At 55.9% G+C, this 16,550-nt stretch overlaps 1 protein-coding gene across 1 annotated transcript in view; it reads right to left on the reverse strand.

Moving 5' to 3' along the window:
• Positions 1-764: 764 nt before the first annotated feature.
• Positions 765-16,550, reverse strand: part of wnt11 (wingless-type MMTV integration site family, member 11) — a 79,579-nt gene continuing 63,793 nt past the window's right edge. Inside the window, exon 6 of the mRNA XM_038818939.1 lies at positions 765-1,635. Coding sequence (XP_038674867.1) covers positions 1,461-1,635 — 175 coding nt within the window. The 3' untranslated portion in view covers positions 765-1,460. The remainder of the gene's footprint in view (positions 1,636-16,550) is intronic.

The following is a 16,550-nucleotide window of genomic DNA, read 5'->3' on the forward strand; positions in this document are numbered from 1 at the left end:
TGGGAGTTGTTTGGGTTTTTGTATTATGAAAATGTTGAAAGCCTGTCGAATAAAAACACATTTTAAAAAAATGAATGCAAATGAGCTCTGATCAGGTTCTCGTCCTTCCTGAGAGAGATCGGGGCCACGGCAGCAAGAGCGGCCCGGGAGCATCGGAAACTGTCTAACCCCTGCCGTAAATCCCATCGGGGGCCTCTCCCGACACTGGGCACTGCAACAGGAGAATCGCCCCCCCCCCCCCCCCCCCCCCCACTAGAAATACCAGATAAAGGATCAGACGTTTGCTGAATCAGAGAAACAAAATAAGGAATAGTCTGACATTTTAAAAATGTATTTATTTTAAAAGCCTTTCAAAGAAAATATAGGACATTGTTTTCACAAAAAACCTTAAAATATTTAAGCCTCCCACGAAAGACTTAACATTCTAAAGCCTTATAAATATTATTTTTTTTCGGAGTTTTAAAAATTATTTTGTAGCCAGTAACAGAAAATATATGTACAGATTATATATCTACAGTCGCTGCTGGGGCTCTGTGGAAATCCCATTGCCAAGACAATGTCAGTCACTCCCAGTGCTCAGGGGCTCGGCCAATGTCTGTTTCTCTGTGAAATTCCACTTCCTGGAATTGGAGAGGGTTCGGAGGAAGCTGGAGGCATGTGGAGATTGCAGCCAAAGAGATGGAACCAGAGTGTAACCCAGAACCTGCTTGTGCTTGCGTTTACCTGCTTCCCTTTCCCTGACCCCGCCCCCCCCCCACCCCAAAACTCCGCTAGTTTCCTGCACGCCACATTTCCATCTTTTGCCGGTGACTCAAGCAGCTGCCTTTGCGGGCACAGGTCTGCCAGGCGCCCATAGTTTCGTTGCCTTGGTCTCTCTCGCTTCGGGATGAAACCCAACCCCAAAACCCAAAACGTCGGCAGTTCTTAAAACTTGTCAAATCCCAACTATCTTTCTTTTTTAATCTCATGTGAATAAGGGGCTGAGAAAGGGAAAGGAGGCGCAGAGGTACTAAAGCCAGTGGCGCTCCCCCCTCCCCCCCCCAGGTTCAAGGGAGGCGGGTGGCAGGATCTCACCCAGAAGGACCCAGGAGTTGTCATTACCGCAGCCACCGTTTCCTTTCATTATGGTCTGCCCGCAATCTCCTCCTCTTCAAATCGATTGATTGGTATTTATCCAGTGAAATCCAGCGATGAAACAGGGCCAGGCTTGTGGAAGGAATGTCGCTCATGCCGTGTAACCACACAGAGGTCGATCACGTTGGCAGAGGCCCAGCTGACAGGCAGCAGCTGAATTTTACACAGTCGGAACCATCTGGATAGGATCAGTTCGCCTTGTCAATAGTGTTGTTCGTTTCGTCCAACATCCCTGTGCGTCTTTGTAGAGGGGTGTTGAGAGTGGGTGGGGGGGGGGGGGGGGGGGAATGGGGAGGGGAATGGAATTGGGGGAAAGGGCGAGACATTCACTTGCAGACGTACCTTTCCACTATCCTCTCACACTTTTTGCACGTCACGTAGCAACACCAGTGGTACTTGCAGTGGCAACGTTCCACCAGCTTCTCCATGTAAGGGTTGTAGCCCCGACCACAGCACATCAGGGTACAGCTGTCGCTACCGTTGGATGTTTTGTTGCATTGCCTGGAGGGAAAGAAGAAGGGAGTTAGAATTCAAGGAATGTGGGAGAGGAGGTGGGGGGGGGGGGGAAAATCAGAAATTGCTACTAATAAACGATGAAGAACCGTCTTGTCCACCTTGCATCATGCAATGATTTATTAAAAAATAATTTATGAGCTACAGATATCGCTGGGAAAGCCAGCCTTTATTGCCCATCACAAATTGCTCTTGAGACGACAGTAGCGAGCTACCGCATTGAATACAACTGTGTGGTTTGCCGGACTTCTTCAGAGGGTAGTGAAGAGTCAGAGGGCGGGATTCTCACTTCTGGGGACGAAGTCCCCACGCCAGCGGGAAAATCGGCAACAAACACTCCGGCATCAACAGCTCCCGAAAGTGCGGAATTCTCTGAACTTTCGGGGGCGAGGTGGACGCTGGAGGAGTTGGCGCCAAAGAAGGGCCGGCGTGATCTCGCGTATGCGCGGACCGTCCGGCATGATCTTGCGCATGCGTGGACCGGCCGCGTATTTCCGTGCGTGCGCAGACCGTCCGGCATGATCTCGCGCATGCGTGGATCGGCCGCGTATTTCCGTGCGCGCGCGGACCGTCCGGCGTATTTCCGCACATGCGTAGGGGTTCCCTTCTCCGCGCCAGCCCCCGGGCAATGTGGCCAAGCACTGCGGAGGCCCGGCATGGAGGGAAGAAGTCCCCCCACGGAACAAGACCGCCTACAGATCAGTGGTCCCCGATCGCAGGCCAGGCCACCATGGGCCCCCCCCCCCCCCGGGGTCGGATCTCCCCCGCACCCCCTCGAGGATCGCACCCGCACACTCACCTGTGAGGTCCCGCCGTACGTGAGGTGAGTAATTCACACCAGTGGGACTGGTCAAAACTGGACGGCCGCTCGGCCCATCGCGGGCCAGGGAATCGCCGGGGGAAAGCCGCTGTCAACGACCCCCGACCGGCGTGGCGAGAATCCCACCACCGCCCGGAATACAGCGGCGGAAAATAGGGCAGCCGGCGTCGGAGAGGGATTCGCGCCTCCCCCTGGAGATTCTCCGACCCGGCGGGATGTCGGAGAATCCCGGCCAGAGACTCTGGCTGAAGTTTCTCAGCAGTTTCCTGCCGGCTAAGGAAGGTCCGAATGACGGGAAACCCCGTTGGTGGCAGTGGGGGCGGAGGTTCTGGCCACCGGCCAATGATGGCCCACCTCTGCTGCTGTAAGACACGTGGGGGACGTTGGGGTAGAAAACCCCACCCTTTCTCCTGGGTCACCATTCACATAAAGGCCAGGCTGGCGACAGAGAACAGATTCGTAACCAGGTGGGATTTTACAACGCTGATACTTTCTTGGTGACGATTACTGCTTCCAACTCCAGACCTTTTATTCATTGAATTTTAAATTCCACCAGGGATTCGAATCCATAGGCAATTAGGGAAGGCAACTGGAATAGTGGCAGCTACTGGTGAGGCCGCATTCAGAATACTTTGTACAGTTTTGGTCCCTTTATTTAAAGAAAGAAAGGAATGGTAGATGCAGTATAATTTGGATAAATGCGAGGTTATCAACTTTGGTCGCAAAAACAAGAAGACAGACTATTATCTGAATAGTGCGCAACGAGACCAGGTCCTACACCAGTCACTGAAGGTAACCATGCAGGTGCAGCAGGCGGTAAAGAAGGCAAATGGTTTGCTGGCCTTCATAGCGAGAGGATTCAAGTACAGGAGCCAGGATGTCTTGCTGCAATTATACAGGGCCTTGGTGAGGCCACACCTGGAGTATTGTGGGCAGTTTTGGTCTCCTTCTCTGAGGAAGGATGTTCTTGCTGTAGAGGGAGGGCAGCGAAGGTTTACCAGACTGATTCCAGGGATGGCAGGACTGTCACACGAGGAGAGATTGACTAGGTTGGGATTGTTCTCGCTGGAGTTCAGAAGAACGAGGGGGGGGATCTCATAGAGACTTAGAAAATTCTAACAGGACTAGACAGGGTAGATGCAGGAAGGATGTTCCCGATGGTGGGGGTGTTCCGGAGCAGGGGTCACAGTCTGAGGATACGGGGCAAACCATTGAGGACAGAGATGAGGAGGCATTTCTTCACCCAGAGAGTGGTCGGCCTGTGGATCCATGAGGATCCCGGGGATGGAGGGGATGGAGGGGGTGATCCCGGGGATGGAGGGGGTGATCCCGGGGATGGAGGGGATGGTCCCGGGCATGGAGGGGATGGTCCCGGGGATGGAGGGGGTGATCCCGGGGATGGAGGGGATGGTCCCGGGGATGGTCCCGGGGATGGAGGGGATGGTCCCGGGGATGGTCCCGGGGATGGAGGGGATGGTCCCGGGGATGGAGGGGGTGATCCCGGGGATGATCCCGGGGATGGAGGGGATGGTCCTGGGGATGGAGGGGGTGATCCCGGGGATGATCCCGGGGATGGAGGGGATGATCCTGGGGATGATCCCGGGGATGGTCCCGGGCATGGAGGGGGTGATCCCGGGGATGGAGGGGATGGTCCTGGGGATGGAGGGGGTGATCCCGGGGATGGAGGGGGTGATCCCGGGGATGGAGGGGGTGATCCCGGGGATGGAGGGGATGGTCCCGGGCACGGAGGGGATGGAGGGGATGATCCTGGGGATGGAGGGGATGATCCCGGGGATGGTCCCGGGGATGGAGGGGATGGTCCCGGGCATGGAGGGGATGGAAGGGATGATCCCGGGGATGGAGGGGGTGATCCCGGGGATGGAGGGGATGATCCCGGGGATGGAGGGGGTGATCCCGGGGATGGAGGGGATGATCCCGGGGATGATCCCAGGCATGGAGGGGATGGTCCCGGGGATGGAGGGGATGGTCCCGGGGATGGAGGGGATGATCCCGGGGATGATCCCAGGCATGGAGGGGGTGATCCCGGTGATGGAGGGGATGGTCCCGGGGATGAAGGGGGTGATCCCGGGATGGAGGGGATGGAGGGGATGGTCCTGGGGATGGAGGGGATGGTCCCGGGGATGGAGGGGATGGTCCCGGGATGGAGGGGCTAGTCCCGGGGATGGAGGGGATGGTCCCGGGGATGGCCCCGGGGAAGGAGGGGATGATCCCGGGGATGGAGGGGATGATCCCGGGGATGGTGGGGATGGTCCCGGGGATGGAGAGAATGATCCCGGGCCTGGAGGGGATGATCCCGGGGATGGTCCCGGGGATGGAGGGGATGATCCCGGGGATGGAGGGGATGGTCCCAGGGATGGAGGGGGTGATCCCGGGGATGGAGGGGATGATCCCGGGGAAGGAGGGGATGGAGGGGGTGATCCCGGGGATGGAGGGGATGGTCCCGGGGATGGAGGGGATGGTCCCGGTGATGGAGGGGGTGATCCCGGGGATGGAGGGGATGATCCCGGGGATGGAGGGGATGATCCCGGGTATGATCCCGGGGATTGTCCCGGGGATGGAGGGGATGGTCCCGGGGATGATCCCGGGGATGGAGGGGATGGTCCCGGGATGGAGGGGATGATCCCGGGGATGGAGGGGATGGAGGGGATGGTCCCGGGGATGGAGGGGATGGTCCCGGGGATGGCCCCGGGGAAGGAGGGGATGATCCCGGGGATGGAGGGGATGATCCCGGGGATGGTCCCGGGGATGGAGAGAATGATCCCGGGCCTGGAGGGGATGATCCCGGGGATGGTCCCGGGGATGGAGGGGATGATCCCGGGGATGGAGGGGATGGTCCCAGGGATGGAGGGGGTGATCCCGGGGATGGAGGGGATGATCCCGGGGAAGGAGGGGATGGAGGGGGTGATCCCGGGGATGGAGGGGATGGTCCCGGGGATGGAGGGGATGGTCCCGGTGATGGAGGGGGTGATCCCGGGGATGGAGGGGATGATCCCGGGGAAGGAGGGGATGGAGGGGATGATCCCGGGTATGATCCCGGGGATTGTCCCGGGGATGGAGGGGATGGTCCCGGGGATGATCCCGGGGATGGAGGGGGTGATCCCGGGGATGGAGGGGATGATCCCGGGGATGGAGGGGGTGATCCCGGGGATGAAGGGGATGATCCCGGGGATGGAGGGGATGGTCCCGGGGATGGAGGGGATGATCCCGGGGATGGTCCCGGGGATGGAGGGGATGGTCCCGGGGATGATCCCGGGGATGGAGGGGATGGTCCCGGGGATGGAGGGGATGATCCCGGGGATGGAGGGGATGGTCCCGGGGATGGAGGGGATGATCCCGGGGATGGGGGGGATAGAGGGGATGGTCCCGGGGATGGAGGGGATGATCCCGGGGATGGAGGGGGTGATCCCGGGGATGGAGGGGATGATCCCGTGGATGGAGGGGGTGATCCCGGGGATGAAGGGGATGATCCCGGGGATGGAGGGGATGGTCCCGGGGATGGAGGGGATGATCCCGGGGATGGTCCCGGGGATGGAGGGGATGGTCCCGGGGATGATCCCGGGGATGGAGGGGATGATCCCGGGGATGGAGGGGATGATCCCGGGGATGGTCCCGGGGATGGAGGGGGTGATCCCGGGGATGGAGGGGATAGTCCCGGGGATGGAGGGGATGATCCCGGGGATGATCCCGGGGATGGACTGGGTGATCCCGGGCATGGAGGGGATGATCCCGGGGATGGAGGGGATGATCCCGGGGATGGAGGGGATGGTCCCGGGGATGGTCCCGGGGATGGAGGGGGTGATCCCGGAGATGGAGGGGATGATCCCGGAGATGGAGGGGATGATCCCGGGGATGGAGGGGATGATCCCGGGGATGGAGGGGATGGAGGGGGTGATCCCGGGCATGGAGGGGATGGTCCCGGGGATGGAGGGGATGATCCCGGGCATGGAGGGGGTGATCCCGGGGATGGAGGAGATGATCCCGGGGATGGAGGGGGTGATCCCGGGGATGGAGGGGATGATCCCGGGGATGGAGGGGGTGATCCCTGGCATGGAGGGGATGGTCCCGGGGATGGTCCCGGGCATGGAGGGGATGATCCCGGGCATGGAGGGGATGATCCCGGGCATGGAGGGGATGATCCCGGGCATGGAGGGGATGGTCCCGGGGATGGAGGGGATGATCCTGTGGATGGAGGGGATGGTCCCGGGGATGGAGGGGCCGCCATTGGAGGAACGACAGACAAGGTTGGGTCTGTACTCCTTGAAGTTTAGAAGAATGAGAAGTGATAAGATTCTCAGAGGGTAAGACAGGGTAAATGTTGGGAAAATGTTCCCACTCATGGGAGAGAGCAGGACCAGAGGGAGTAGTCGCCCGATAAGGGAGTGTCCATTTAAGATGAAGTTGAGGAAGAATTTCTTCTCTCAGAGAGTGAGAGGTGAATCTTTGGTATTCATTAACCCAGGAAGCTGTGGAGGCTGAGTCCTTGGACATGTTCATGATTCAGATCGAGAGGTGGTTAGTCAGTCGGGGAATTAAGGGTTCTGGAGAGAAGGCAGGAAAGTGGACTTAGATTATCTACAATCATATTAAATAGCAGAGCAGGCTGGAAGGGCTGAATGGCCTACTCCTGTTCCTATTTCTTCTGGTCTTATGCCCCAGGGCATTATCCTGGACCTCCGGATGACTAATCTAGTGACATCCCCATCTCCACCCCCTCCCCCCAAGCACCCTCCCAAATTGGGAATATGGGCAAATTAGTAACAGCTCATTCAACCCCTCTAACCTGCTCTGACGTTCAATTGAGACTACGGATGGTCAAGGCCACTTACCCACCGTCACCCCGTACTCTTTAATGCCCTTACCCAACAAAATGTGTCAATCTCAGTCTTAAAAGCTCCAATTGTCGGGCAGCATCCATTATCTTTACAGCGACCAGGGTTCCGAATCTCTACCAATATTTGCTTTTCCTGGATTCACTCCAAATCGGCCTGGCTCTGATTTTAAGGTTCTGGCTCTGCTGTTTCTTCGCCCACCAGAGGAAATAATCTTTCCACGTCTATCCAATCAAATCCTTCCAACATTTTGAACACCCTCAATCAGCCTAACACTTAATCTCCTAGATTTAAAGAAATACAAACCAGATTTATGCAACCTGTCTTTATAATCTAATCCTCTTATCGCTGAATTATTCATTCCTTTATACTGCATCAGAACTTGCTTGATAATGACTCCTAACCTTACAAAGGGTTTATTGTTGTGATTGTACTGTTGTGCATATCAACTCCCCGAAATGACGGGAAATCGTCCAGTGCGGTGCAATGTGCAGCGATAACCTCAGCAAACGTGAACGTTTTACTGAATTCAGTAAAACTTTAAAAAAACAAAGTACAGTATATGTATGCCATTGAAACATATGTCAGACTCCACATGCAACCAATAACCTGTCAAGATAGGATTGCCAGAGCTCTTAACCTTCTTTTGTGTTTCTGTAAAATTCCAAGGGTTGGAACAGACGCTGTTGACTCACACAGGTCAACCTGGTCAGCTACTGTCAGTGGGGAGCCTGGCCCTAAACTGCTTTACCCTTTAATGACTGCACCAGTGAAAATCCTTCCAACCGCTCTCCCTTACTGTTCCCTTGGGAAGCAGGAGACAGGAAGAGCCTGTATCTCCCAAATTGTCACCTGTAAATCCTTAAAGCAGCTTTTGAGGCCAGAATCACCAGCTCGGCCCTGGGGTTACCCACGAACCAGATCCGGTTTTGGACACCATGTTTCAGCAGTACGGCTGTGTTGGACTCTGCTACCTTTCAGGGTTTGAAAGGGTTGAGAGGCTCCTCGGTCAGTGGTGATTCTCAGCCTGTAGGGACTAGATTGGCATCAGGCTCAATCCCCGGGAGGCCTCTGTTCACACAGCTCAGCGAAGGCAACAATAGCGATAGTTTTTGCTTTCTTCATTCATGTGACGTGGGCATGGCTGGCACAGCCAGCATTTATTGCCCATTCGGAGAGAGAAGGCGATGGTTCGCTGCGCTCTTGAACCGCTGCAGTCTACGTGCTGGCCAGAAATCACTTTGGGGAAACGTGTACTTCTTAAAATACTTTTAAAAAGGGAATTGTATAGGTCTGAACCGCCGAAGAGGAGAGGGGGAATGGAGAACTTTCTCGACAAATTGAGGTTCCCAAAGGTACAGGAGGAGCTGGTAGAAGGGTTGGGGGCGCCGATAGAGCTGCAGGAGCTAATTAAAGGGATAGGCCAGATGCAGGCGGGGAAGGCGCCGGGGCCGGATGGGTTCCCGGTGGAGTTTTACAGGAAATTTGTGGACTTGGTGGGCCCAGTGCTGGTGAGAGCCTTTAATGAGGCGCGCGAGGGGGGGGTTTTGCCCCCAACAATGTCGCAGGCCCTGATCTCCTTGATTTTGAAGCGGGACAAGGACCCGGTCCAGTGCGGGTCCTACAGGCCTATCTCCCTCTTAAATGTAGATGCCAAGCTGTTAGCAAAGGTCCTGGCAACCAGGATAGAGGATTGTGTGCCAGGGGTAATCCATGAAGACCAGACGGGGTTCGTGAAGGGACGCCAACTTAACACAAATGTCCGGAGATTGTTAAACGTGATCATGATGCCGGCAGTGGAGGGGGAGGCGGAGATAGTGGTAGCGCTAGACGCGGAGAAGGCATTCGATAGGGTGGAGTGGGAATACTTGTGGGAGACGTTGGAAAGGTTTGGGTTTGGGGAGGGATTTATCAAGTGGGTAAAGCTGCTCTATTCGGCCCCGATGGCGAGTGTGGTAACAAACGGGAGGAGGTCAGAATATTTTGGGCTCCATCGAGGTACTAGGCAGGGATGTCCCCTATCCCCCTTACTCTTTGCATTAGCGATTGAACCGTTAGCAATGGCACTGAGGGGTTCAGGGGGGTGGAGGGGACTGACAAGGGGAGGGGAGGAGCATCGGGTCTCGCTCTATGCGGATGACCTGTTGCTGTATGTGGCAGACCCGGAGGGGGGAATGCCGGAGGTTATGGAAATACTAGCGGAGTTCGGGGACTTTTCGGGATATAAATTAAATCTGGGGAAAAGTGAGGTCTTTGTAATACACTCGGGAGACCAGGGGGAGGGAATTGGGAGGCTCCCCTTCAAAAGAGCAGTAAAAAGTTTCAGGTACTTGGGGGTGCAGGTGGCAAAGAACTGGGGGACCCTCCACAAGCTGAACTTTTCTAGGCTGGTGGAACAGATGGAGGAGGAGTTTAAGAGGTGGGACATGGTGCCGCTGTCGCTGGCAGGGAGGGTGCAGTCAGTTAAAATGACGGTCCTCCCGAGGTTCTTGTTTTTGTTCCAGTGTCTGCCCATCTTCCTCCCTAGGGCCTTTTTCAAGAAGGTAACGAGTAGTATCATGGGGTACGTGTGGGCACATGGCACCCCTAGAGTTAGAAGGGTCTTTTTGGAGCGGAGTAGGGATAGTGGAGGGCTGGCGTTACCCAATCTTTCAGAATATTACTGGGCGGCAAATGCATCGATGGTACGAAAGTGGATGATGGAAGGGGAGGGGGCAGCTTGGAAGCGTATGGAGAGGGCGTCCTGTGGCAACATAAGCTTAGGGGCACTGGTAACGGCACCATGGCCGCTCCCTCCCACGAGGTATACCACGAGCCCGGTGGTGGCGGCTACCCTCAAGATCTGGGGGCAGTGGAGGCGACACAGGGGGGAAGTGGGGGGTTTGATAAGGGCACCACTAAGAGGGAACCACAGATTTGCACCGGGAAATACAGGAGGGGGATTTCTGAGCTGGCAGAGGGTGGGCATTAGGCAACTGAAGGACTTGTTTATAGAGGGGAGGTTTGCGAGCTTGGGAGAGCTGGAGGAGAAATTCGGGCTCCCCCCGGGGAACACGTTCAGGTACCTCCAAGTGAAGGCATTTGCCAGACGACAGGTAGAGGGGTTTCCCGTGCTTCCCGACAGGGGGGCGAGTGATAGGGTGCTATCAGGGGTCTGGGTCGGGGAGGGGAAGATCTCGGACATTTATAAGATTATGCAGGAGGTGGAGGAGGTACCAGTAGTGGAGTTGAAAGACAAGTGGGAGGTAGAGCTGGGGGAACAGATAGAGGATGGGACATGGGCAGACGCCCTAGAGAGGGTCAACTCGTCGTCGTCATGTGCGAGACTGAGTCTTATTCAATTTAAGGTACTGCATAGAGCCCACATGACGGGGACAAGGATGAGTCGGTTTTTCGGGGGTGAAGACAGGTGTGTCAGATGTTCGGGAAGCCCTGCGAATCATGCACATATGTTTTGGGCATGTCCGGCACTGGAGGAGTTCTGGAAGGGGGTGGCAGGGACGGTGTCGAGAGTGGTGGGGTCCAGGGTCAAGCCAGGATGGGGACTTGCGATCTTCGGGGTTGGGGTGGAGCCGGGGGTACAGGAGGCGAGGGAGGCTGGAATATTAGCCTTTGCGTCCTTGGTGGCTCGGAGGAGGATCTTGATTCAGTGGAGGGACGAAAGGCCTCCAAGTGTTAACACCTGGTTAAACGACATGGCAAACTTCATCCAATTGGAAAGAATTAAATTCGCCCTGAGAGGGTCGGTGCAGGGGTTTTTCAGGCGATGGCAACCCTTCCTGGACCTCTTAGATCAGAGATTGAAACTGGGGTCGTGACAGCAGCAACCCGGGAGGGGAGGGGAGGGGAGGGCGGGAGGGAGGGGGGGGGGGAGGGTGGGGGGGGAGGGGAGGGGGGGGGGGGAGGGGGGATAACAACGAAGGAAGCACGGTATCGGTGGTGTCACGGGCAAGGCCTGCCCGAGGACACTGCCAGAAACGACAAGATGGTCTGGCGGCCGGTTCGTCGGCGGGGGGGGGGGGGATTCTTGTTAAGTAGGGGGGTTTGACTTTGTGTTGATATAATTCAAATGTAGGGGGGGTTAAAATGTTTGTACTCTGAAAAATTTCTTCAATAAAAAGTATTTAAAAAAAAAAAAATACTTTTAAAACCTCACCTCTCTTGAACAAGGGTGAATTCACCGTGCTGGTCGGGAGGGAGTTCCAGGGTTTTGACCCAGCCTCAGTGAAGGAACGGAAAATATTTCCAAGTCAGGCTGGTGTGAGACTTGGCAGTGGAACTTGCAGGTGGCGCTGTTCCCATGAGTCTGCTGCTCTCGCCCCACGAGGCCAAACAAGGGTCGGCAGACTCCGAAAGGGTTTGCAAGACCTTCCGGGGGGGCCTGACAAATAGTTGTACATTCCCGCCCAATGGACAGCATCCTTGGTGAACCAGGAGGTGGGAGAAATAGTGCAACCACCAGTGAGTGGTCTGGCAGTCTCCCCTTAGAGGAGAGCGCTCCTGGTGGGGACACTGAACGAGGCAGAATGATAGCCAGGGAGTCCCACAGTTACCAAGGCCAGCGGGAGGCACGGTGTGACTACATCCTTGTTCAAGAGTGTTGTTTTAACATACTTCAATCTGAAAGAAAAGGCGCTTTACAGCCAATGAAGTACTTTTGAAGTGTTATCCTGTTGACATATGGGAAGAAGGGCAGCCATGGGCAGCACGGTGGCACAGTGGTTAGCATTGCTGCCTACGGCGCTGAGGACCCGGATTCGAATCCCGGCCCTGGGTCACTGTCCGTGTGGAGTTTGCGCATTCTCCCCGAGTCTGCGTGGGTTTCGCCCCCACAACCCAAAGATGTGCAGGTTAGGTGGATTGGCCACGCTAAATTATCCCTTAATTGGAAAAAATAATTGGCTACTCTAAATTTTAAAAAAAAAGAAGGGCAGCAATCTTGCGCATAGCAGACACCCACAAACTGCAATGTGACATTGAGCAGACAATCTGTTTTTGTGAGGTTGACTGAGGCATTCAGACTGTTATAAAATAGATTGTCCATGCTTAATCCACTTGAGAAGGAGTTCTTCAATCTGAAAGCTTTGAGAACCTCTGTGCAGGAGAGGTCAAGGGTTTGGCAGGTTCAGTTGAAGAAGGACCTCCCAAAGAAGCCTCTACATTGGCGAGGATCTAATCAATATGACATTAGGCCTCAGCAGAGTCAGCGAGAGCCACGGTGTGATCTCACCCAGAGTCACAAGATTGACGGTTCAAATCCCAGTCCAGGACATAAACTCAAAAATCTAGGCTGACCCACTAGTAAACACTGAGGGACTGGCGTACCGAGGGACTGGCGTACCGAGGGAGTGCTGTACTGAGGGAGTGCCATACTGAGGGAGTGCCGTACTGAGGAAGTGCCGTACCGAGGGAATGCTGTACTGAGGGAGTGCCGTACCAAGGGAATGCTGTACTGAGGGAATCCTGTCCCGAGGGAATGCAGTACCGAGGGAGTGCCATACCGAGGAAATGCTGTACTGAGGGAGTGCCGTACCGAGGGAATGCCGTACTGAGGGAGTGCCGTACCGAGGGAATGCCGTACTGAGGAAGTGCTGTACCGAGGGAGTGCCGTACTGAGGGAGTGCCGTACCGAGGGAATGCTGTACTGAGGGAGTGCCGTACCGAGGGAATGCCGTACTGAGGGAGTGCCGTACCGAGGGAATGCCGTACCGAGGGAGTGCCGTACCGAGGGAATGCCGTACCAGGGGAATGCTGTACCGAGCGAATGCTGTCCCAAGGGAATGCCGTACCGATGGAGTGCTGTACCGAGGGAATGCTGTCCCGAGGGAATGCCATACCGAGGGAGTGCTGTACCGAGGGAGTGCCGTACTGAGGGAGTGCCGTACCGAGGGAGTCCCGCACCGAGGGAATGCGTATGGAGGGAATGCTGTACCGAGGGAGTGCCATACGGAGGGAGTGCCGTATAAATGGAGTGCCGTATAGATGGAGTGCCGTACCAAGGGAATGCCGTGCCGAGGGAGTGCCGTATGGAGGGAGTGCTGTACCGAGGGAGTGCCGTATAGAGGGAGTGCTGTGCCGAGGGAATGCCGTACGGAGGGAGTGCCGTACCGAGGGAGTCCCGCACCGAGGGAATGCGTATGGAGGGAATGCTGTACCAAGGGAATGCTGTACCGAGGGAGTGCCGTACGGAGGGAGTGCCGTATAGATGGAGTGCCGTATAGATGGAGTGCCGTACCAAGGGAATGCCGTGCCGAGGGAGTGCCATATGGAGGGAGTGCTGTACCGAGGGAATGCCGTATAGAGGGAGTGCTGTGCCGAGGGAGTGCCGTACGGAGGGAAAGCCGTACGGAGGGAGTGCCGTACCAAGGGAATGTCGTACAGAGGGAATGCTGTACCGAGGGAATGCCGTACTGAGGGAGTGCCGTACCGAGGGAATGCCGTACTGAGGGAGTGCCGTACCAAGGGAGTGCCGTACGGAGGGAAAGCCGTACGGAGGGAGTGCCGTACCAAGGGAATGCCGTACCGAGGGAGTGCCGTATGGAGGGAATGCCGTATGGAGGGAGTGCCGTACCGAGGGAATGCCGTACTGAGGGAGTGCCGTACCAAGGGAATGCCGTACAGAGGGAATGCTGTACAAAGGGAATGCCGTACTGAGGGAGTGCCGTACCGAGGGAATGCCGTACTGAGGGAGTGCCGTACCAAGGGAATGCCGTACAGAGGGAATGCTGTACAAAGGGAATGCCGTACAGAGGGAGTGCCGTACAGAGGGAATGCAGTACAGAGGGAGTGCCGTACAGAGGGAATGCCATACCGAGGGAGTGCCGCACCGAGGGAATGCCGTACCGAGGGAATGCCGTACCGAGGGAATGCCGTATGGAGGGAGTGCCGTACAGAGGGAGTGTCGTACAGAGGGAGTGCCGTACAGAGGGAGTGCCGTACAGAGGGAGTGCCGTACAGAGGGAATGCCGTACAGAGGGAGTGCCGTACAGAGGGAGTGTCGTACAGAGGGAGTGCCGTACCGAGGGAGTGCCGCATAGAGGGAGTGCCGTACTGAGGGAGTGCCGCATAGAGGGAGTGCCGTACCGAAGGAGTGCCGTACAGAGGGAGTGCCGTACCGAGGGAGTGCCGTACAGAGGGAGTGCCGTACCGAGGGAGTGCCGTACAGAGGGAGTGCCGTATAGATGGAGTGCTGTATAGATGGAGTGCCGTACAGAGGGAGTGCCGTACAGAGGGAGTGCCGTACTGAGGGAGTGCCGTACAGAGGGAGTGCCGTACAGAGGGAGTGTCGTACAGAGGGAATGCCGTACAGAGGGAATGCCGTACAGAGGGAATGCCGTACAGAGGGAGTGCCGTACAGAGGGAGTGTCGTACAGAGGGAGTGCCGTACCGAGGGAGTGCCGCATAGAGGGAGTGCCGTACTGAGGGAGTGCCGTACCGAAGGAGTGCCGTACAGAGGGAGTGCCGTACCGAGGGAGTGCCGTACAGAGGGAGTGCCGTACCGAGGGAGTGCCGTACAGAGGGAGTGCCGTATAGATGGAGTGCTGTATAGATGGAGTGCCGTACAGAGGGAGTGCCGTACAGAGGGAGTGCCGTACTGAGGGAGTGCCGTACAGAGGGAGTGCCGTATAGAGGGAGTGTCGTACAGAGGGAATGCCGTACAGAGGGAATGCCGTACAGAGGGAATGCCGTGCAGAGGGAGTGTCGTACAGAGGGAGTACCGTACAGAGGGAGTGCCGTATTGTTTGAAGTGCTGCCTTTGTGCCTTTAAACTGAGACCCCACTGACCCTCTCAGGATGACAGAATAAAATCTCATGGCACTATTGTGAAGATGAGTTAACTGCAGTGTCCAATATTCATCAACCAAACGCACAAACACAGACTGGGCATCATCACATTGCTGTTTGTGGGATCTTGCTGTGCAAAAAATTGGCTGCCATGTTTCCTATATTACAACAATGACAGGGCAGCACGGTGGCGCAGTGGTTAGCACTGCTGCCTCACGGCACCGAGGTCCCAGGTTCAATCCCGGCTCTGGGTCACTGTCCGTGTGGAGTTTGCATATTCTCCCCGTGTTTGCGTGGGTTTCGCCCCCACAACCCAAAGATGTGCAGGGTAGGTGGATTGAACACGCTAAATTGGCCCTTAATTGGAAAAAATGAATTGGCTAATCCAAATTTATTTAAAAAAACAATCATTACACTTCAGATGTACTTCAGTGGCCGGAATGCGCTTCAGTGGTCAGTGGCCATGGAAGGCGCTATATAAATTCAAGTTCATTTTCTGATAATTTGTCTGTGGGCCCAGGCGTCATTAATACAGACATTAAATCCTCTGGGAGATCAGGGGCACAAATCAACAGCCTCGTCACAGCGACTTGGTGATGGGAGAGAGGCTGTTAAACCTGGCAAGAGGTCTCTCGCGCAATGCGTGATGCTCGAAACATCTCGCAAGCCATGGCGATCTGGACCTCGCCCTCGCTTGTCACTGCCAGCCTGGAGCCTCGACAGTGCCACCTGGGCACTCTGACAGTGTCAAGGTTCCCAGGTGCCAGGTTGCCCATCAGTCGCACCTGGGGGGGGTGCCTTACCCATACGTAGTAGGGTGGAAGGGGGCTAGAGGACCATGGAAGAGGTAAATTGGGTGAAATGAGTAGCTGTTGAATAGCGGGGTCTTTCTTGGTGCTGCAGGTGATGAGAAAATACCAATAAATGCACCTGGAGGAAATCTACGCAGACACGGGGAGAACGTGCAGACTCCGCACAGTGACCCAAGCCAGGAATCGAACCTGGGACCCTGGCACTGTGAAGCAACAGTGCTAACCACTGTGCTACCGTGCTGCTCACTTGCCACAGAGACACCAGTCTAAAGCAAGCTTAGAGCAACAATAAAACAGATCGTCTGGCAAATCCTCACCGAGTAAGACAGAGTGAAGAGTCTTAATGAACCAACTGATTATAAAGCCTCAGTGGATCGGATCATCAAATCCACCAACTTCACATTCAGTCCAAGTCTGAACAAAATCATCCTTATTTATACAGAATTTCAATGGATTAAAATCTGTCCCGTTGTGAAAACTATTATAGAATCTACAGTGCAGAAGGAGGCCATTCTCCCCATCGAATCTGCACTGGCCCTTGGAACGAGCACCCTACCTAGCCCACACCCTATATCCACACCTCCCCCATAACCCCACCTAACCTTCTTTTGGACACTAAGGGCAATTTATCATGGC

Source organism: Scyliorhinus canicula, chromosome 14, assembly GCF_902713615.1.
Source record: "Scyliorhinus canicula chromosome 14, sScyCan1.1, whole genome shotgun sequence".
Lineage (NCBI taxonomy): Eukaryota > Metazoa > Chordata > Chondrichthyes > Carcharhiniformes > Scyliorhinidae > Scyliorhinus > Scyliorhinus canicula.